Source organism: Poecilia mexicana, unplaced genomic scaffold (genome assembly GCF_051168715.1).
Source record: "Poecilia mexicana isolate PSO_F unplaced genomic scaffold, ASM5116871v1 scaffold_18, whole genome shotgun sequence".
Lineage (NCBI taxonomy): Eukaryota > Metazoa > Chordata > Actinopteri > Cyprinodontiformes > Poeciliidae > Poecilia > Poecilia mexicana.
This window is the reverse complement of record NW_028263387.1, coordinates 14,084,544-14,107,990: the sequence shown is the minus strand read 5'-3', so window position 1 is coordinate 14,107,990 and position 23,447 is coordinate 14,084,544. Positions and strand designations below refer to the sequence as shown.

At 39.8% G+C, this 23,447-nt stretch overlaps 1 protein-coding gene and 1 long non-coding RNA gene across 5 annotated transcripts; one reads left to right on the top strand and one right to left on the bottom strand.

Moving 5' to 3' along the window:
- Positions 1–5,598: 5,598 nt before the first annotated feature.
- LOC106909464 (uncharacterized) lies at positions 5,599–7,906 on the bottom strand. 2 transcript variants are annotated; one of them, XR_015766044.1, is made up of 3 exons: positions 7,361–7,906; positions 6,178–6,266; positions 5,599–6,081 (listed from the first exon to the last, which is right to left on the bottom strand). It is a non-coding gene; the product is annotated as an uncharacterized LOC106909464 (long non-coding RNA). The 2 variants fall into 2 exon arrangements; XR_015766043.1 differs by having other exon boundaries at positions 5,599–6,266.
- Positions 7,907–9,575: 1,669 nt separating this feature from the next.
- On the top strand, positions 9,576–22,616 carry LOC106909463 (uncharacterized). 3 transcript variants are annotated; one of them, XM_088015409.1, is made up of 3 exons: positions 9,576–9,659; positions 10,745–20,665; positions 20,763–22,616. In XM_088015409.1, the coding sequence occupies exons 1-3, from the start codon at positions 9,626–9,628 to the stop codon at positions 21,272–21,274; spliced, it is 10,467 nt and encodes a 3,488-aa protein (XP_087871535.1). In that variant the 5' UTR covers positions 9,576–9,625; the 3' UTR covers positions 21,275–22,616. The 3 variants fall into 3 exon arrangements, with proteins under 3 accessions (XP_087871535.1, XP_087871534.1, XP_014831313.2); XM_088015408.1 differs by having other exon boundaries at positions 9,577–9,659; positions 20,760–22,616; XM_014975827.2 differs by lacking the exon at positions 9,576–9,659 and having other exon boundaries at positions 10,598–20,665; positions 20,760–22,616.
- The last annotated feature ends 831 nt before the right edge of the window (positions 22,617–23,447 follow it).

Here is a 23,447-nt window from a genome sequence, read left to right as displayed (position 1 = left end):
TAATAAATATGTCAAGGAAAAACTTGTGAAACTTTAACATGCAGTTAAATGTAGCAGAGCTCTACCCGACTCCACCACCGTCTACTGTTGTAAGATCTATGAGGAAGTTGAGGCCTAATCGGAAGAGTAGTGGCTCTATTCCGACTTTCTCCACCGTGCGTTGATGCGCTTTGACAAATCATCAGCGTATGAATGTGTGATTGTCATGAGAGGAACGGGGCAAATGCGACTCTGGTGTAGTAAAAATCGCTTTGACAGGTCAGTGTGACAAAGAGTTCAGTCCATGCATCGCTGTGTTTAAAACGTAATCACTTTTGAATGCGGCGTGCGCGAGCTGTCCAGGTGAAAATACACCCAGGTCTGGCGAGTCACACTCTCCGCACCCTTCATCTGGTTGATTGTTTGGGTAAGTGTGGACAACCCAAAAGGCCTCGTGTAAACTTGAGTCATGCTCGCTCAATGAGGCTCCCCATTAAATGTGCTTCTGCGTGCTGAGTTTATAATTTGAGATCTTCTCTTGGTTTATATTGGCAATGGACACAATTAAGTGTTACTGACTTTCCTCCGGCTGACTGATTTTCACGTAATTTGGTGCGAACTGGGATTTACTTTAATGGCTTCTCTTTTTGACAATTTTCTTCCCGTTTTTCACCGGATTTTTAAAAGCGAAAGTCTCAAACTGCAGGCAAGGGCGCAGAAGAAACTAAAAACTTCTGCACTCTCACCTTTACTAATGAATGGTACATTTCTATATGACTATTAAAATGCATTTCAAGCAAACGCTCTACATTTGCACCTCTAGAGAAAGCAAAACTGAGACTGGCCCGACTGATAAAGAAGCAGCTTAATTCACCCATTACATGACTCATGTAATGGGTGAATTAAAACGGACAAATGTTTTGTTTTTGGTTGCCACCAATGAGACGTGAGGTACAAGGAAGTTTGTCCTGTGACGCACATCGACGCATGGGAACGGCAGAAAACCTTCTGTTTTTCAACATGTCTTTGTAATGATGACTGACTCCATGTTTCTTTGTATTATTCCTTGAACATGCCTGACATGGTTTCTGAAATACAAAGCAAATGCCAATGTGTTCTTGTTCTGCAGGTCTCACCACACCCAGCAATAATTAGCTGCCCTTTTGTTACAGGACGAAATGTAGCGCAGAGGTAGTTTTAAGAACATGAAGGACGTCTAATTATAACCCGTTTAAAAGTCAAATGTATTTCCCATTAGTCACCAGGGTATCAAAACAGGTCATGGTTTGTTTTCAAAATTAAGTAAGTTATTTGCTCTCCCTATATGCAACTTGTGAATACTTTAATTACATTTATAAAACATTATCATCTCATTCAATGCCTTATTATTCTAGTGCTGTGATTTTAGATCGTGAAATGTTTAAAATGATCTTCTCCACTTACTTCATTCATCTGAAACCGCTGCACCAACGATGCCCGTTATGTCGGTCTTTTTCAACTAAATTGTCCTTCGTATAATTTAGGATCCAAAACCAACTTGTGAGCACTTAATTGATTTAATCATGGTTTTACTACAAGATTTCTGTGAGTTTTTGTACATGCATGTGCGACATTGGATTACAGCTAAAGAGATACTTTTTTTGGTGTCGCATTTTTGGGCCTTCTAGGGTTTGCAGAGCGGTGCAAACTTGTCACTCTAACAAGTGACGACTCTTTTTCTAAAGTTTCAGCGTAATTGTCAAGACAATTCCTGATTTGCTTCATGTTAAAGGCCTCAAATTCAATAAACATAATCAAAGCACAGAGTTACAGTGTAGCATTCCCAATAAGAATGTGTTCAAACATTCCTCCATCAGCCCCAACTACGGTGACGCAGAAGTGACAATCTCTGCGTCACTTCCTGGAGTGAAACCTCCAAGATGTCTCTTTTTCTCTTCAATCATCTTCCTGATAAATTTATATTTTTCATTTATCATAAAACAGGGTGGGGGGGGGGAACTATGTTTTGAGGATACACAAAACAGAAAGTGAGGATTAGTGCCTTGGGGCAGCTGTGGCTACGATCCAGTAGATTGCCATTGTCAGTATGTGAATGTGTGCATGAATGGAAATGACTGATTTCATGTAAAGTGTCATTGAGTGTCCTATATAAACCTAATGTTGTTACATTTGCATTTTATTTCATAGTGTGGAACTGACAAGACATTGGAGACCCGAGCAAGGATTACTTTTCACCAACATGAGTTAAACTTTCAGAGATTCTTTCTAAACAGCAGCGGACGCCCTGCTTCATGCTTAATCCCGGAGGTCAGGTCTTATAATCGGTTTTCGAGTGTCAATAACTGGATGTTGGTGTTAAATAAAACACAATGAGAGCTCTGCAAGCAATCACTTTGAAGTCATTACACTGGAATAAAAAGGGAAATCCTTGCAAACAAACAAAAAAAAAAATCCAAAAGGCCTGAAACAATACTGCTGGCAGCTAAAGTCAACCATTCTCTCAATGATTTAAAGTTGTTCATTAACGTCTTTTTGGCTACAGGTGTGTGAAAAGTTCACTCTTCATCTTGTGCAAACTTACCTCCATATAACTCTTCTATGCCGAATTTACCTTGTATAAAGTTTATGAAAGAACAATATCAGTCACGTCTTTTGTCCCAACTTCACTGTTGTACTATAATTACGAACAATGAACCGTCTTTAGTTTTCAGTCGAATTCTCTTTTGCATTGATTAGACGGAGAAGTCCGAGAAACAAGGACGTTTACGATGGGTGAGTTATATAAAGACTTACAGTCATGGATAATATAAACAAGATAACTGTGATATGAATGAAAAAGTATAGGTAAACATATTATGGATACCGTTAGCCATAATGTGGTTACCTATACATTTTAGCCTCGATACACCGTCATTTATATCGGGACGGGATTTATTGAGCATTTATTTCCCCATTCTGAGCAGGAAACTATGAATTTTATTTCTTTGATACTCAGTCAGTTGAAGTTCTTCACCGAGGATGTCATTCGACACAATAATGTCATGTTATTTCATATTTGATCATCGTTTTGTATTTCTGCTAACATTTATTGTCTAAGTACGTTGAAAACAAACGTATAATTTATTCACCCCATTTACTCATTGAAGCGTTAATTGATTTAGTTTTATATCTACTCATTACATGCCCTGCATTGATATACCAGTATTCCCATGCAGGTAGGCAGAGGTGACGTATGGACATAGCAGAGTTTAAAATGCCAAAACACGACAATCAAGCAAAAGGAAAAAAAAAAAAAAAAAAAAAATCGGTTTGTGAAAGAGGAATGTGTGTGTGGGTGCGCGCTTGGGTGTGTGTGCGCTTGCATGAGGGTGTGACATCGCATAACATCTGAATTGATGTGAATCTGCTGCCAGGTTTCAGTCCTACAGGTTTTTCGGAGGAGCGTAAACTTGTTTCTCTGCAGGCCAGAAGGAGGAGACAAATACGCAATAAATCCTTAGCAGCAATACTTTCAAAGTAGCTTTAAACTTGAATCTGGATCGAGAGAAACAGCTGTTTAATGCCCAGAGGTGAAGGATGGGTCTGATGGTCACTCTTCCTGTAAAGGCTCAATGACACATCAGTGGCAATTCCTGCACACACACACACACCACACACACACACACACACACACACACACACACACCCACACACACACACACACACACACACGCACTTTGCGACCCAATAAAAGGAAATGTGAATTTTCCTGCACTTAACCAAAAAATACACAAATATCTCGGCAGTTTATATTAATACTGAAATCGAGGAAGATTATTGGCAGAAATGTGTCTTTACTCAGTGGTAACCACCTGAAATCCATCATAAATCAAATCAGTCTTCCTCAATAGCATTCCCAATAAGACATTCCTTACCACCACGGTGACGCAAACGTGACAACGTCAACAAAAACGGAAGTGCCGTACCGACTCGTCCACTTCTTTGTCATCCAGTTGGCATTTAAGATATATAATTTATTGAATTATTTAATATTTGACTTATTTTAGAGATTCTAAATGTAGAAAAAGGAAATCAAAAATCTTTGCAGTCAAAGAAAGTGTTTTTGCAGGGAGGACTTGAAAAATAAAGAGTAGATTGGGAATAAAATTGAGATATTACCTCAATGTTCGTTAAAGAACTAAGGAGACCCAAGCTGGAAGGAGGCACCACTAAAGCTGGTGCAATGGTTAATAAATTCATTTTTATTCAGATATGGGATTCATTTTGGCACAAGCTGCGAGACACGAACAAGGGAGGCCAGAAAGCGTGATGTCCAGTGATGTAAATTCAGCAGCAGAAGTAATTTATTGGTCTGATCAGGGTGCCTCCTGTTAGTTTGGAGTTTGTTTCCAGTTCACCCATCAGCCGGAAGGAGACACTGGGACAAGCCTCCCTCCCCGATTCAATTCAGTCCACCAAGCAGAAAACAATGGATACATTTTGCCCCAACTTCCTCTTATCTGTTCACTTGCACGAGGTTTGTTTTACATCTCATCTACTTTGCATAGCTCTTTCAAGTTGTTCCTAGTGAAAGCTGCTTCGCAAAAATAGTCCTCAGCTTCTCAGTAAATAGATGGTTTCTGTTGACTGAATGCGGGCGCAGAGTTATTTCTGTGAAGTTCGGCTTCAACAAAAAGACCAAACTGATGAACGGCTAAAAATAAAATAGAAAAAAATGTCGATGGAAACTAATCGTTTATGGCTGCAAACATAAAAGCCTAGCAAAAGACATTCAGGTATGGGATGAATTTTGCTATCAACCATCTTATCGCATTAGCAATGCCCTTGATGTTGAGTAATATCAGGGCGGAAAGAGGCTGCAGCCAGTGTTGTGCTGTGTGTTCCCATGGTTACCAGGCACAATAACTGGCCAGTGCTGGGCGGATTGTGGACGAACAGGAAATATGATGTTGCTCTATTACTTATCTACCTGTAACATCTAAACACGGGTCCAGGAAATAGAAAATAATCCTGCAGATGACTAATTGCAAAACTTGTCACAGTGACAGTGTAATTAGTGTTCGGGATTTCTTGACATGAAGAATAATGCTGGCTTAAAGTTTCGGCACAAATCAGTATTGTGAGGAAATAAACGGCTGGAGATTGCAGATTTTTATTTCAGACATTGATTAGCTGAACATAGAATCATTTAGCAAAATTTTCACAATATCGACACCAGAGATTTAGGGAGGCAGAGAAAGACGTGTTCTGTAGTGGCAGAGATGAGCAGTAGCATCATCAGCCAGCAGAGGCAAATATGGTGAATAGAAAGCAAACCCAATTTCATGTTTTGTATTTGTAAGGATTTGTGGGGTATACACAGATATTTATTTATCTTTTTTTTTTTTTTACAAACTTTTCTGTACTGTGTTTTGTGCACTTGCTGTTAGATTTAAGGACATTTAAAAGCTGCTCAAAAAAGTGACTAAGTTTCCCACAGAGACAGCATAGGATATTTATTATTTTATGGAATATTTTGAATTCTTCACCACCATTTGAGGTATAAAAATAAGTACCATTCAAGGCTCGATATGTTTTTTTTGGCAGCAAAGTGACAAACCGGTTCTCAGTATTTTCAGCTTGTTTGGCAGGGCTCCATCTCTCTTTTTCGAATTAATTTTAAAATCCAGCACTCAACGTGACAGCATAAAACACGTTTTCTCTGTCCTTGTCTGTATTTAAATCTGCTTTTACATACAGAAGTCAAAGTTTTTCAATTTACATATTTGACTTTATGCAGCGAGGCGCAGCCGCTGGAGCTGTTAAGGCAGGAAGAACAGGTTTCCGCAAAATGAGCTTAACTCCGTTGTTGTTTTTCTTTTAGTTTTGTTCAAACCAATCAGTGAACTGGAGATTTTGTCAAGATATTGTATCAGACTGATACAAAGGTGAGTCTAACCTCGTGTAATTCGTACATTTCAAGTCTCACGATAAACTTTGGGTTTGCGCAACCCGCTTCTCGATTTTCTTGTCTGTCAGATTGAGCCTGCTCTGAAATTTGTACGTGTTGAAACTCGCAGGAAATTATTATTCAGAGGCTCACATGCGATAGCTTCATCAATCCTGCAGGAGAGGACACATTATAAAAACATTGTATGTAGGTGGACATGGGTGGAGAAGATGAAGAATTGACATTTTGTAGAAACTTCTAGGAATTACCATTGCAGGCTGCTGTTGCTGCGATTTGTTTCCTGCCGATTGCTCAAACGGAAGTTGCTATGAACAACTTGTACTTTTCTTCAGAGTTTCTAAAAAAAGAAAAAGAGGTTTCTAGTAACTTTGTAGCAGTGATCAGGAAATCCCTGGAGGCTAAAAAGGCATCTTTAGGTGTGAGTGAGTTCTCAGATCACCAAACCTGATAAACATCCCAAACTGTGACCTCCACACTCAACTGCACAGCCAAAATTCCTCTCGCATCCCTGCGGTTCGTCCTTTCATATAGAAAAGGAGGATGTTGCTTTTCTAAATGCTTTCTTTTTCTACAATGGTTGGAAGTTCATTGCTATTTTGAACGTGGTGTGATAACATCTAAAGACCCATATCACCGTTCTTGATGCAAGTAAGCAATGAAACCAGAAACCTTCCCTGTGAACTGCAGGGATGCATTTTTGATAAAAAAAAAATGTCTTCACGTTTGCTCAGCTCATAAATACGGCCTCATCGGCTCCGCCTCAACTTCAATGTCAACGGTCAACTTATAGTTAGATTTTTTCAACCACGTTTAGATGTCAATACACAGCTTTATAAGGACATCTCACCTTTCACTGTTCCACCACACTGGAGGATACCAGTTCATCAAAGGGTATATCGCACACAACCTGGGCTGCAGGGTTGCATTTTGACAAATTGGAGCTGCAGTTTAACATGCACAGTTAAATTTTCCTAAACTTTCCTTATAATATGTGTTCAGGCGCTTTAGTGTAGATCTTCAGTCAACCAGGATATGAAACTCAGCTGAGTTCATGTACAAGGTGAAGAAGCAGACGATTAAGGATATTCTAGATAAAAGAAAAATGCACATCTAAGTCATTTTGATGTCTAGAAATATATAGACCCGTTTTAACCAGAATTGCCTACGTCGTTTTCCTGAAAGTGCAGACTTCTTTGTAATCTATGCAATCCAGTCATTACTATCCTGACAGCAAGTACAGCATTTCAAAAAATCAGATACTTTTATAGTTATTTTTCACCAGAAATATTCCAGCGCTTTCCATGACTCTATTCTTGTGAAAGTACACATGTTCGAAAGAGAAACTCTCCGGCAGCTACAGCGACACCGAATGCAATCAAAGCACTTACACATCGTGTCCCTTTGAAATACAGCGGCTGAGACGATGCTTACACTTGTGAGTGATTTGCAGACCTGTCTTCTCGCCGTTAGTTTTCAAGCATGCATCTGAAGAACCTCGGTTTTTGAGGTGCAGGAAGCTGCACACCTGAGGCCTCCTGCTACTGCACAGAAACAACTGGTTTGGCCCGTCCTAAAAAAAAAAAAAAAAAAAAAAAGTTTTGTTGAGCATCGAGAATGAGGGCTGAGGGGTAAAACAGGATTCAGTTTTAGTCAAAGACTAATCCAGTCAAATGATGAGGCACCTTAACTCGAGGTTACTGGTGTCGGATACGTAGTTCACCAGAAAAAGAAACATTCAGAGCTACGCGCTGCGAGAGGAAACAGCATCTACACCCAGATGGTCAATCCAGGACTGAGTGGTTCGTTTACATTTTATGGGAAAATGAAACATTTTGTTTTGAGGACAGTCATTATAGACGGTGAAGACAGGTGGGCTGAGATAGAAGTGAAGGGAACAAGAAGAGCCATCACTGAACAGGAAGTGTGTTTGGGTTGAAACACCTTGATTGCAGTTCTGACTCTTCTCCCCAAGCAGCCCCACAAGCTAAAACACCTGAAAACACGAAAGAAAGGAACTTGCATCTTAATCGCTTTGGAAATTGAAAGGAAGGAATGCTGTGTCAGTGACTAATGAGAGTTTAACAACCCTATTAGTTTGAGTGCTCTATAAATAAGCTTCTGGAACTCCTAACCAGATGAAGGTGAATCATTTCATGCCTTATAATTATGAGCTTTACTTCTGGCTTTGACTGCCTTTGGCCAGATTGCAGCTTGTTTTGATGGCACAAGTGTGTTTATTTATGACACACAAGGTTAAGATAAAGAGTCCAAACGTTCTTATAAATAATAACATATAAACTGTTTTGTAAAAATGAATTTCTGTGACAAATCTTTCTCAAATCTGCTTTAGAATTTGCACCTATTCAATGTCATCAAAAGTGATCAATGCTAAAGAATCTGCAATAACTTTTCTGGTATTCATATGTGCTTAGGAAAAATGAGTTTCACTCTGATTAATACTTGATCTAATAAACTATAATACCCCTTTGCTATTTGTGATATCAGAATGAGGAACTTTGAAATGCAGAACAGGAAGAAAAATGCTGCATGTTTTCAATATGTCATTATATAACAATGAAGGAAATAAATGAGCTATGAAGATAATTCTGCGAAAATCCCAAAACAGAACCAAGGTTTGCTCAAGGAAGTTCTTAGGAAAACAAAAGAGAGAAACGTGTGACTGCTAAGCTGCACAATAGCATACCATTTGTACCATTTGGCTGTGCAGACTTACAGTTTATTCTTCTGGTGCTCATTGTTTTATTTAGTTTTTTTCTTTTAGACAGGGACTCTGGTTCCCTCCCACACTCTAATAACATCAGCGACTCTAAATCTGACCTCTACATTTTGTTTGTGTGCTTGAATAGACAAATCCGGTGCGGACAATAAGTCGGTAATCCTTTTTGAAAACTGTTGACTCTTCGGGAGTGCAAGTTGAATCAGTGGATTGTAACTTTAATTACAGTCGGGTTCACCCAACGTAACCTGTGGAAGTTTCTGTCGTGAGCGTCACAATAGAGCCAAACCCTTCAGAAGCAGCTCCAACATCGGCAGGCACCTTTCCACACAAAGCCTCCAACAAAGCAGCAGTCATTGCTCCACAGAACAGACAGTGTAGCTTACAGATGTGTAATTATGTCTGACTGTTGTTAAAGCTTAACAGCCATTGTGTTCAGGTACAATACTTTAGTTACTTTAATTACTGCGAACGGCACTGGTAAACTTTAGCTCAACGGTAAATACCATGACTTCCTGAAAGCGCTGTTGCCAGTAAGGCGCGAGATTCAGTTTTGGTTATTGCACAAACTGACCAAGGTTTCAGTTACTTGGTAAGCGCACAGGCACATTGGACACTGTGGTCATTAAAAACAAAACACCACTGGATAACTTTTGCTTTTAGATACTCAAAGTCAACCTAAAAAACCAAAATGAAAGGATTTAGGTAATATGTGACAAAATTAAATGTAGAATCTGATAGATTTTTTTAATAAAGGACATGACAGGCTTGGAGTGACGAATAACTTAAAAATGCTATTGAATTTTCTTCGTCACAAACCAGACAAAAAGGGGTGTAAAGTCAGCAAGCAAACCGTATTAAAGGAGGGAGAGTTTGTCTCTCATAGAAAAAAAATGTTTGAATTTGTTCCTCTTTGTCTTTTACAGACAAAAATCAAAGATAACCATCAAGCTGCCACCATGAAAGGTGGATTCCTTGTGAAATTGTTGGCAGGTGAGTAATCTTGCACGTTAACCTTTGGCACAGGTTTAGATGCTACACCAAAGATTTGGAAAACTGATTACACGAAAAATAAATAATATCTTTTCCTGTGAGTAACCGTTCAGGAAAAGAGCCGGACGCCTCTGGCTTTAAAGTAGCCCAACATTTGTAGTTATCTTTTATATTACTCCTCATTTCCATTCTGCAGGTTTTCTGAAGGTCATTCAAAGTTTGCCTTTTGAGAAGACGTTTTGTTGTAGTTTGATTGACATCTGAACACGACTGATGGACCATTCAGGAATAGCCTGGCCATTCTCTTTATAATTTTGCTTCACAGCTCAGTGGGCTTTCTCCCATTGACTTGGATTCCCCTAGTAGATTTTCAGAAGCAGAATTTGTGAATGACAACGCTGATTTTCTGCGCTGGTTTTGTATTGTAGTCCGCCTGCAGTTTTAGCAATGGCAGGAAAGGAAGTGAAGGAAACTGTTAGCTACGCTTTCAAATATTACAAGAACATCCGACTGTTAATGTGCGGCACTTCTCTCTTTACAGTGGGGGAAGGTTGTTTACAATGCAGCCAATTTCCAGCAAGCTTCATAGTGTCAAGCTATCACATCACATGCGTGACGGACAAGTTGTAAACTAGTCCGTGCCACCAGGAATTAATTGTTACTCAATATCCAAGAGCCCAGATGTAGGATGAGGGGTTGGTTTTTACCAGGCTAATTCAGAAAGCCTCCTGAAGTCTGACTGAGGAGCGCTCTGGAAGAGAACTTAGTCTAGATCCAATTAAGATATAACTTTCAGTAGCCAGGAATATAGGATATGTGTGATGGAAGAGCAGACATTAATCAAACATTAATTATACAAGGTTTGGTGTCATTGTATGTCTATCTATGAACTTTTACTTTATTCTGTAAGAATGAAATGTAACATTACTCACATCATGTTGGTTTTTTTTCATCACAGACTTTTGCATTTATACGAACAGGGAGCTTTGTCCCGTCTTTCACATATCAACCTCATATTGCTTAATATTAGATAAATGTTAATCTCTCCTGACTACTCTCATATGTATTCTTTCCATCTTGCACAGCTATCTGCATAACTCACACAGTGAGTCAACCAACCGAACCTACACAATTAAGTATTCGTACACCAACAAATAGCACTGTCGGAAACACAACACAATTTTTTGTTGAAAAAACGACAGCGCCATCAAGGAAAATCATCAGTAACAACGTAACTGATGAAGAAAGCATCGTGTCTTCTACACCCGAGACATATGCCCAAGAATGTTGCAAAACCACTCAATCATCCTATTCAGAAACAAGTCAGCCGGCATCTACATTTTCTGAGGGTAAATCATCATTTTCACGTGAGGCTCCCGCACCAGCTGAGGCTGAAAGCATCTCTGGTACGACACCACCGAATGCTCTGCTGACTTCAGATATCGAAAGTGGCAACACACCCACCAGCATTTCTTCACCACTATCCCAAAGTGAGACAATGTCAGTACGCACACCCACACAAGGATCCTCTGAATCACAGACAAACGGGCTTTCAATCGCTTTATCAGACATGCCTGAAAACAGACAAACCAACATGAAAACAACCAAAATGCCTGCCCAGTCGCACACAGAGACAAAAGAGTCTGATGCAACAGAGGGTAGTACACCTTCACCAACAATAAACACAGTGGTGACAAGAAATACGCAATCGGGGCAAAAAACATCATCTGAGGCAAGTCCGAAGACTGACTCTAAAGCTACAACAAACGTCGCTGTAGTTTCAGGCACAACAGAGCCAACTTCAATACAGAATCAAAGCACTGACTCTTTAAAGACTGACTCAGCCTCAACACAATGCTCTACAGGAACCACACAACCAGACACAACGTCTACAACGGAGACGCAAATGGAGTCTACAGAACAAGCTGCTGTACATACTGTGAAAACTGACACATCTACTGCGCATTATACACAGGCACAAATGATGGAGGACACAACAACACCTCTGCCACCCTTATTGGAAATGTCTGCAACAGGGTCAACCATAAAGTCGACATCTTCCCATCCACCTGTAACACAAGCAGCAGCAGCAGCAGCTTCACGCAGTGAATTACAAACATCAACGAAGAATGATGTAACATCTTTCACGACACATTTTAAAAACACCTCAGGAAAAATTACTTTAAATTTAACAACTGAAACACAAATTGCAGCTGCAGAAGCAAGTGAAACAACTCAGTCAACCAAATCCATTGCTTCCGAAATAACTTTCAAATCAACACACAGTGTGTCGATGGATTTTCAAGCACAAGAAACATTGTCGGCTATGGTTTCACCTCCAAAAGGTTCGCCACATATTACAAGCCCAACGGGACAATCCAACACCCAAGGATTGGAGACTTCAACAACCTCTGAATCACTGACGACACCACTTCCCCAAACTTCAAAACAAACTGCAAGATTACTAACAAGTAAAGGAACAACAGACAATGGACTGGCAGCAACGTGGCTCACACCCCAAACTGCAGAGTCTGCAACAACACCGCCAAAAGAAACATCAACCCAATCTAGTCCACCAACAGAAATGAATCAAGCCTCCACCATGGATTACACATCTACACTGACAGCAAAGTCCACAACATCATTCAGTACAATATCACCTCCTTCTATAATTTCTACAAAAGAAACATCTGTAAAAGGATTGTCTTTACCTCCATCTATTACAACACCATCCACAACTGATATTGATCCAACTACAAAACAAACACAATCTAGTCCAGAGGCAACAATCAGTAAAACAACTAAAGAGATGGTGGAGTCCATGACAACAGCCTCCACCCAAACATCACCTCCATCTTTAACTTCCACAATGAACAAACCCGTTCAGTCAACACAGTCCTCCCCATATGAAACAAGATCCACAGTAAGCACTGTTTCATTAACAACTACCAAACAGGATGAAGAAACATCAACATTACAAAGTATATCAAATGGAGCAACAGAATCACAAACTGTAGCACAGAAAACAACAAGAGCATTCTCAACAACTAGATCAGAAAATCAACAGAAAATGTCATCGGACGATTCAACAACCTCAGAAGCATCAACGACACAAACCTCAACTGCAAAACAAACTGCTGGATCAACCACCACAAACAGAAACAAAGCCAGCGGGTCGGTGTCTGCGTCAACAAGACAAACTACAGAATATGTGACAACACTGAGAACTTCAACACAAACACAGTCCTCTCCATATGAAACAAGATCCACAGTAAGCACTGTTTCAACAAGAAAATCTGAAGTTTCATCAGCATCTGAAGCATCAACGACACAAACCTTAACTGTAGAACAAACTGCTGAATCTACAACAATTCAAGGAAACACAGATAGTGCATCATTTTTGATGTCAACCAGAACAAGATTACAAACGGCTAGTGAAACTAATCAATTAGCAACACAATCACAATCTAGTTCTGCAACAGCAAAAACTCACACATCTACCACAAATCCTACATCTCTAAAGATGGTGGGATCCACAGCATCACCATCTTCATCCATGACAACAGCAATAAAGTTATCAATGTCTTCTCCATCTGCAGTGGTCACCAAAGAAACAACGCACACTGTAGTGCAGACATCAGACGATCAGGAAGGAACACATTCTTTCACAAAACAATTACAAAACACCTCAAAGCAAATAATGTTAAATAGAACAACAGAGAATAAAACTGTAGCTGCAGAAACAACCAAAACACCTGCAATCAAAGAATCATCCACTGCTTCAGAACCAGCTAAAGGCCCAACACCCAATAGGTCAGTGGATGTTCAAACAAAATCAACACCGGCTGTGTTTTCACCTCCACAAAGTTTGCCTCATGTTACAAGTTTAAGAGCACAATCAAATGCTCAGGATTCAGAGACTTCAAAAGCTTCACCATCATTTTCAGATCGATTGCCTACAACTTCAACACAAACTACTGGATCAACAATAATTAGAGGAACAACGGACAACAAATCACCTTTTATTTCAACCAGAGTCCCATCACAAACTGCAGGATCTGTGACAGAGGACCGAATTAAAGCACAAACAAAATCTAGCTCATCTACTGCCAAAACCCAAGCCACTAACACATCAACAAACCTGCCAGCATCAACAACCAATCAAGACAGAGAGGCAACAACAGCATCACAATCTGCAGCTACAGTAACAACAGAATTTGACTCTCAGGATGATACTGAATCTTCAACAACCAAATCTGAAAATTCAACGACATCAGTGTCAACCAGACTCACACCCCAAGCTGCAGAGTCTGCAACAACACCGCCAAAAGAAACATCAACACAATCTGGTCCACCAACAGAAATGAATCAAACCTCCACCATGGATTACACATCTACACTGACAGCAAAGTCCACAACATCATTCAGTACAATATCACCTCCTTCTATAATTTCTACAAAAGAAACGTCTGTAAAAGGATCGTCTTTACCTCCATCTATTACTACACCATCCACAACTGATATTGTACAATCAACAACAAACAAGCCAGGCAATGAAACAACACAATTAAAAAACAACTCAGAACAAAATACTTCAGATGTGACCACACAAAAACCCGCTGCAAATAATATTAGAGCGTCATCAACAACAAAATCATCAACTGTTTCAGGAACTGATTTGCTTTCTTCATCACCTCTAAACGCAACAGAAACTTTGACTGAATCAATGAAACCAGAGGGTCAGGATACAACTGCATCATCGACAACAACAAAAGAAAATACAACAGCATCAACAAAATTTTCTACACAACAACCCACAACTGCAAAACAAACTCCTGCATCAACAGCTAATAGTGGAACAGCTGACAATAAATCAGTTTCTGTGTCAACAAGGCTGAGTACAGAAACGACTCAATCTGTGGAAATTAATCCAACTACAAAACAAACACAATCTAGTCCAGAGGCAACAATCAGTAAAACATCTAAAGAGATGGTGGAGTCCATGACAACAGCCTCCACCCTAACATCACCTCCATCTTTAACTTCCACAATGAACAAACCCGTTCAGTCAACACAGTCCTCCCCATATGAAACAAGATCCACAGTAAGCACCGTTTCATTAACAACTACCAAACAGGATGAAAAAACATCAACATTACAAAGTATATCAAATGGAGCAACAGAATCACAAACTGTAGCACAGAAAACAACAAGAGCATTCTCAACAACTAGATCAGAAAATCAACAGAAAATGTCATCGGACGATTCAACAACCTCAGAAGCATCAACGACACAAACCTCAACTGCAAAACAAACTGCTGGATCAACCACCACAAACAGAAACAAAGCCAGCGGGTCGGTGTCTGCGTCAACAAGACAAACTACAGAATATGTGACAACACTGAGAACTTCTACACAAACACAGTCAAGTCCATCAACAACTGCACCTCAGACATCTACCACAAATCAGACGTCTACTTCAGTGGTGGATGTGAAGACAACAGGATTGATGACACCATCGCCTACATCTGCTACATCTAAAACAGGAGCAGGTGTACAGTTACCATCTTCACCTCCAACCCTCACAACAAGATCCACAACAGCAACAAAAGCTGAAATAACAACATCAAAAGAATCAGACAAAATATCATCTGTCACAACACAAAGCACCTCAGTACAAAACCCTCCACATGTAACAACTGAGATACAGAGTGCAGCTGCAGACACAGGATCATCAACTGCTTTCAAACAGACTGCAGTGTCTACATTCAGTGAATCAAAGTTATTGCAAACAACTCAAAACACAGAAAAAACAACACAATCGCAGAATGAGCCCACAACAGCACCACGACCTCTAATTACTGGATCAACAAGAATTCAAGAAAGCACAAACAGTGGATCAGTCTCTTTCTCCACAATCGACAGAAAACAAACTATTAAGACTGTGGTAACAGTGCCCATTGCACCACAATCAGATTATACTTCACCAACAACCATCAAGCAAATATCGACCACAACTGCAAAGCGACCCACTGGATCTGTAACAACTCAAACGAGCACAGAATCCGGATCAGTCTCTGTGTCAGCAAGACTCTCAACACACAGCACACAACCTGCAGCATCAAAAATGCTCAACATACCTACAACAATAGACTTGTCAGACACAACTGAAACACTCGCTGTTGCAAAACAAACAGTGGCTGATCAAAATGAAACCAGTCAAACTGTAAATGAGTCTCTGCAAAGTTCAACATTGAAATCAAACACTCAGGACAGAACTTCACCACCTGCAGCAGACAATTCAGATTCATCAGCAACATCAGCTCCACTGACAAGACAACAAACTGCTGAAACTACAACAACTAATGGAAACCCAGATAACAGATCAGTCTCTGTGTCGACCAGACTCACAACCCAAACAGCAAAGTCTGATCAATATGGTAAAACTACAATGAAAACACAGTCTGATCCCCTCACAGCCCAAACCCAAACTCCAACAAAGATGGTGGAGTCCATGACCACAGCTTCAGTAACGACTTCACCTTCATCTGCAACTTCTACTGGAGCAAATGGAAAGACGACAGCATCAACTCCATCTGAATCAAGAAGACTAACCAGCTCAGCGTTAGCAACTACCCAAGAAGACACAGAAAATACAAAATTGACATTTTCAAGTCAAAGTACAGCAAAAGAAACAACTAAAATTCAAACACCAGATAAAGAAACAAGCATAACACCTGCAACAAAGAAAGCTAAGGATGAAACATCATCTGCACCAACCAAATCACAAGCTCAAACTGCAAGATTACTAACAAGTAAAAGAACAACAGACAATGGACTGGCAGCAACGCGGCTCACACCCCAAACTGCAGAGTCTGCAACAACACCACCAAAAGAAACATCAACACAATCTAGTCCATCAACAGAAATGAATCAAGCCTCCACCATGGATTACACATCTACACTGACAGCAAAGTCCACAACATCATTCACTACAATATCACCTCCTTCTATAATTTCTACAAAAGAAACATCTGTAAAAGGATCGTCTTTACCTCCATCTATTACTACACCATCCACAACAGATATTAGAGAATCAACAACAAACAAGCCAGGCAATGAAACAACACAATTAAAAGACACCTCAGAACAAAATACTTCAGATGTGACCACACAAAAACCCGCTGCAAATATTATTAAAGCGTCATCAACAACAAAATCATCAACTGTTTCAGGAACTGATTTGCTTTCTTCATCACCTCTAAACGCAACAGAAACTTTGACTGAATCAATGAAACCAGAGGGTCAGGATAAAACTGCATCATCGACAACAACACAAGAAAATACAACAGCATCAACAAAATTTTCTACACAACAACCCACAACTGCAAAACAAACTCCTGCATCAACAACTAATAGTGGAACAGCTGACAATAAATCAGTTTCTGTGTCAACAAGGCTGAGTACAGAAACGACTCAATCTGTGGAAATTAATCCAACTACAAAACAAACACAATCTAGTCCAGAGGCAACAATCAGTAAAACATCTAAAGAGATGGTGGAGTCCATGACAACAGCCTCCACCCTAACATCACCTCCATCTTTAACTTCCACAATGAACAAACCCGTTCAGTCAACACAGTCCTCTCCATATGAAACAAGATCCACAGTAAGCACCGTTTCATTAACAACTACCAAACAGGATGAAGAAACATCAACATTACAAAGTATATCAAATGGAGCAACAGAATCACAAACTGTAGCACAGAAAACAACAAGAGCATTCTCAACAACTAGATCAGAAAATCAACAGAAAATGTCATCGGACGATTCAACAACCTCAGAAGCATCAACGACACAAACCTCAACTGCAAAACAAACTGCTGGATCAACCACCACAAACAGAAACAAAGCCAGCGGGTCGGTGTCTGCGTCAACAAGACAAACTACAGAATATGTGACAACACTGAGAACTTCAACACAAACACAGTCAAGTCCATCAACAACTGCACCTCAGACATCTACCACAAATCAGACGTCTACTTCAGTGGTGGATGTGAAGACAACAGGATTGATGACACCATCGCCTACATCTGCTACATCTAAAACAGGAGCAGGTGTACAGTTACCATCTTCACCTCCAACCCTCACAACAAGATCCACAACAGCAACAAAAGCTGAAATAACAACATCAAAAGAATCAGACAAAATATCATCTGTCACAACACAAAGCACCTCAGTACAAAACCCTCCACATGTAACAACTGAGATACAGAGTGCAGCTGCAGACACAGGATCATCAACTGCTTTCAAACAGACTGCAGTGTCTACATTCAGTGAATCAAAGTTATTGCAAACAACTCAAAACACAGAAAAAACAACACAATCGCAGAATGAGCCCACAACAGCACCACGACCTCTAATTACTGGATCAACAAGAATTCAAGAAAGCACAAACAGTGGATCAGTCTCTTTCTCCACAATCGACAGAAAACAAACTATTAAGACTGTGGTAACAGTGCCCATTGCACCACAATCAGATTATACTTCACCAACAACCATCAAGCAAATATCGACCACAACTGCAAAGCGACCCACTGGATCTGTAACAACTCAAACGAGCACAGAATCCGGATCAGTCTCTGTGTCAGCAAGACTCTCAACACACAGCACACAACCTGCAGCATCAAAAATGCTCAACATACCTACAACAATAGACTTGTCAGACACAACTGAAACACTCGCTGTTGCAAAACAAACAGTGGCTGATCAAAATGAAACCAGTCAAACTGTAAATGAGTCTCTGCAAAGTTCAACATTGAAATCAAACACTCAGGACAGAACTTCACCACCTGCAGCAGACAATTCAGATTCATCAGCAACATCAGCTCCACTGACAAGACAACAAACTGCTGAAACTACAACAACTAATGGAAACCCAGATAACAGATCAGTCTCTGTGTCGACCAGACTCACAACCCAAACAGCAAAGTCTGATCAATATGGTAAAACTACAATGAAAACACAGTCTGATCCCCTCACAGCCCAAACCCAAACTCCAACAAAGATGGTGGAGTCCATGACCACAGCTTCAGTAACGACTTCACCTTCATCTGCAACTTCTACTGGAGCAAATGGAAAGACGACAGCATCAACTCTATCTGAATCAAGAAGACTAACCAGCTCAGCGTTAGCAACTACCCAAGAAGACACAGAAAATACAAAATTGACATTTTCAAGTCAAAGTACAGCAAAAGAAACAACTAAAATTCAAACACCAGATAAAGAAACAAGCATAACACCTGCAACAAAGAAAGCTAAGGATGAAACATCATCTGCACCAACCAAATCACAAGCTCAAACTGCAAGATTACTAACAAGTAAAAGAACAACAGACAATGGACTGGCAGCAACGCGGCTCACACCCCAAACTGCAGAGTCTGCAACAACACCACCAAAAGAAACATCAACACAATCTAGTCCATCAACAGAAATGAATCAAGCCTCCACCATGGATTACACATCTACACTGACAGCAAAGTCCACAACATCATTCACTACAATATCACCTCCTTCTATAATTTCTACAAAAGAAACATCTGTAAAAGGATCGTCTTTACCTCCATCTATTACTACACCATCCACAACAGATATTAGAGAATCAACAACAAACAAGCCAGGCAATGAAACAACACAATTAAAAGACACCTCAGAACAAAATACTTCAGATGTGACCACACAAAAACCCGCTGCAAATATTATTAAAGCGTCATCAACAACAAAATCATCAACTGTTTCAGGAACTGATTTGCTTTCTTCATCACCTCTAAACGCAACAGAAACTTTGACTGAATCAATGAAACCAGAGGGTCAGGATAAAACTGCATCATCGACAACAACACAAGAAAATACAACAGCATCAACAAAATTTTCTACACAACAACCCACAACTGCAAAACAAACTCCTGCATCAACAACTAATAGTGGAACAGCTGACAATAAATCAGTTTCTGTGTCAACAAGGCTGAGTACAGAAACGACTCAATCTGTGGAAATTAATCCAACTACAAAACAAACACAATCTAGTCCAGAGGCAACAATCAGTAAAACATCTAAAGAGATGGTGGAGTCCATGACAACAGCCTCCACCCTAACATCACCTCCATCTTTAACTTCCACAATGAACAAACCCGTTCAGTCAACACAGTCGTCCCCATATGAAACAAGATCCACAGTAAGCACTGTTTCATTAACAACTACCAAACAGGATGAAGAAACATCAACATTACAAAGTATATCAAATGGAGCAACAGAATCACAAACTGTAGCACAGAAAACAACAAGAGCATTCTCAACAACTAGATCAGAAAATCAACAGAAAATGTCATCGGACGATTCAACAACCTCAGAAGCATCAACGACACAAACCTCAACTGCAAAACAAACTGCTGGATCAACCACCACTAACAGAAACAAAGCCAGCGGGTCGGTGTCTGCGTCAACAAGACAAACTACAGAATATGTGACAACACTGAGAACTTCAACACAAATGTCAGCTAAGAAAACATGCATAACACCTGCAACAAGTAAATCAAACACTCAGGATACAGCAACATCATCCGCAACAACTGAACCACACACTACAACAACAGCAGCAACTACTGAAAAACAACCTACAACTACAAAACAAACCGTGAGTTCAGCAACAACAGTTTTGTCGACGACTTTGACAATCACAGCACAAGCAGCGACAAACGCCAATTATGACACCTCATCAACAGCCGGACAGGTATCACCCACAGCTTCGACACAAAGCAAAGAATTATCAAACCAGCCACCAGCACAAGTTGGAGAGAAGACTACAGGGAAACAAGAGGCGGGACGAACAACGGGAACTACAGTGAACACCACACCACACAACACAGCGTCTTTATTTACATCTGCTCAAGAAACTACACAAACAGCTGCACACACAATTACCCATGAGGCACCAGAGACGGCAACAGGTATGTTAGGACGCAAACATTTCCACGGATGATCTACAGTCATACCAGCAGATGCAAATCAAACTAACGTCTTTTTTTTCTTGTGCTTCTGCAGCAGCATGGACAACAGATCAGCACTCATCCGCATCGCAAAGTTCAGGATCTTCCAATTCACAACAACAACCTCAAAGTGTCTCACTGGTCCCAGTTAGCACATCGAGAAGCACTTCATCTTCAGTCCCAGCGCAGAGTTCATCCCATTCCACAGCAGAAGAAGCTCGTTCAAGTGCTTCCCCTCAGGTTAACGGGACTACAAATATGGAGAAGGCTACGGTAAAATCCACAGCAGCCCAGCATGGAAGCACAGAGACAACAGACTCCAATTTATACACATCATCAGCTAACCTCAGGCACGCAAACACAACACAACTGGAATACAATGCAAGAACTTTGCCTGTTTCTCGCAACAGGACTGTGTTTTACAAACACAGTCCGAGGGTTGTTATTGTGGAGCCTTTAGTCTTTCATTATCCAGTCGTGGAGCGCATCACGTTTTTATCAAACGATACAGACGAGACTGATGGAACGACAAACGGAATCGTAACAAGGTTTCCCAATGGTACAAAATGATGAAGACAAATTACTCGTTAAAACATTTATCATATGTTGATGTAAAATAATATTTGAGTTAAAATTTTATTGGGATGGTTTTTTATAATCTCTTTTGTTCTGTGGAGATGTTGCGACGGTTCAGGACTTTAAATTTAGTTCAAAAGACCAACCTAAATCTGGAGAGCCAATAGGAGTACTCACAATAAAACTTGATGTGGGCATTTTACAACATGTAGGCCACATCCAGCTCTTTAGTTGTTCCAGACTGGCCTGCAGTGGTTAATAGGTTAGCAAAAAAAAAATAAATAAATAAATAAATAAAAAAATAAATTTTATTTTGTAGACAAGTCCAACTATGTGTTTATTATTTGGAGAATCCAATCTTTATTTCCCTTTTGTCTCTCTGTCTGCTACAACAGCGTCCAATATGTACCAGTATTCATTTTGCTACCAAATGTAATTTCTTATATGTAATCACTGCACACATACCATCATCACAGCATGAGTGTTAGTACTAATAATATTTCAATTGTCACGAATGCACACACTGCATGTGACATTCAGCCTGCCACAGATGATGGTACCCAACATGCTAAAGTGAAAAGATATCGTAGTCTAATTTGCCTAATATACATAATACTGTATAAAAATCTGGTTTCTTACACTGCATTTTTAGATTACAACATGTTCTATTTTGCAAAAAATGTAAAAATCCGAATTAGCTGGTAATGGAACATTTCAAAATCTTCAAAGTAAAACAAAACAACAAACTCCTATGTGCAAAGGTAACAGTGCAACAGGAACTGCAGTCTGAAGGTGAAATTTGAGGTTGTAAAGTATAAAGTATCGTCATTTTGTTTGTCCAACATGTGGATAATTGTTTATAATGTACAACCTATTGGGAGGTAAACACATCTTGTTTTTAGTTTCATGCAATGGCTCACTTCATCATTTGTCATAAGTGTTTTAGAAGCAGATTTCTTTTTTTCACTGTATTATCCTTTGATCTGTTATTGAAGACATCAAGCACATTTTTTTTATTAATTTTTTACATTTTCTGTCAATGCTGTGCCCCGTGGCAAAGTGGTTAGCACTTTAACTTTTTCCAGAAAGTCTTCGGTCATCAATCTTTTTTTCTTTTTTCCTCTTAAAGTGGATTGGACCCAGGCTCTTTGTCATCTGGATCAACAACATGAAGTCTGGTGTATCTTTACAACTAGGAAAGAGCAAAATTCCATTTTAAAGGTCTAATTACAAAGTTGCACAACATAACATTTCAAAATCTCAATGTGGATGTTCAATCCAGACCTTATATTGTAACGTGTGTCTATTTTTAATAAAAACTAATGCTCTCAGTGTCTATGTTTCGTTGCACTTCTTTCAGTTTTGCTTTTAAAGCAGCCACTTTCCTCCTATGATCTAATACCCCCATCCTCCATCTGCGCCAGCCTGTGTCATCAGTGAGAAACTACGCACCCTAAATCAGTATACGAAGAGAAACAATGTCCTGCCGTGGCTTTGAAACAAGCCAACCATAAAACAACACACACAAAAAATAAGTAACTAAAGCAAGCACACCTTCACCCTCTACATTCTCCAGCTCAAATGAAGCAGATTCACTGCTTATGATGTTGGTCGTAGTCGTGACGTTTCTCATAGTGGGTTTGATCTGAAGCGTGTCTCTTGTTTGACTATAAGCAGCGATGATGACAGGCGCTGCTCCTTCGGCATACTTGGTGCAGTTAGACCAGTTTAACTGAATGTCTTTGCATGGATGTAGTTTTCAAAAGGTGATTTCAGTTTTTCTAAATATTCACATTTATGCATGTAACATTTTCAAAATGTTGAAAACACATTTGTGACTTACAGTTCTTTGTGTATTTAGACGACTGTCACGCATGCAATTTCTTACACATGTAAGACTTCATGTAGAGCTGCTTACTTCCTTTAATTTGCTGTGTTGAATTGTGTTTTTCTTGGATGAAGCAGAAAAATCACGTTTCCTTATAAGCTCGATCAATTTATAAGGCAGTCATCATCGTCGTCATCATCCTGGTGATCTCTTCCCTCCTGATCCTCCCATTTACAACATCCTTCAATGCCAGTGGATCCATTGTGCAGCATTAAGTACGGGTGTCACAGCGTATTTTTATGTTTACAGGGATCATTGTGAGTGTTTCACACCATGTCA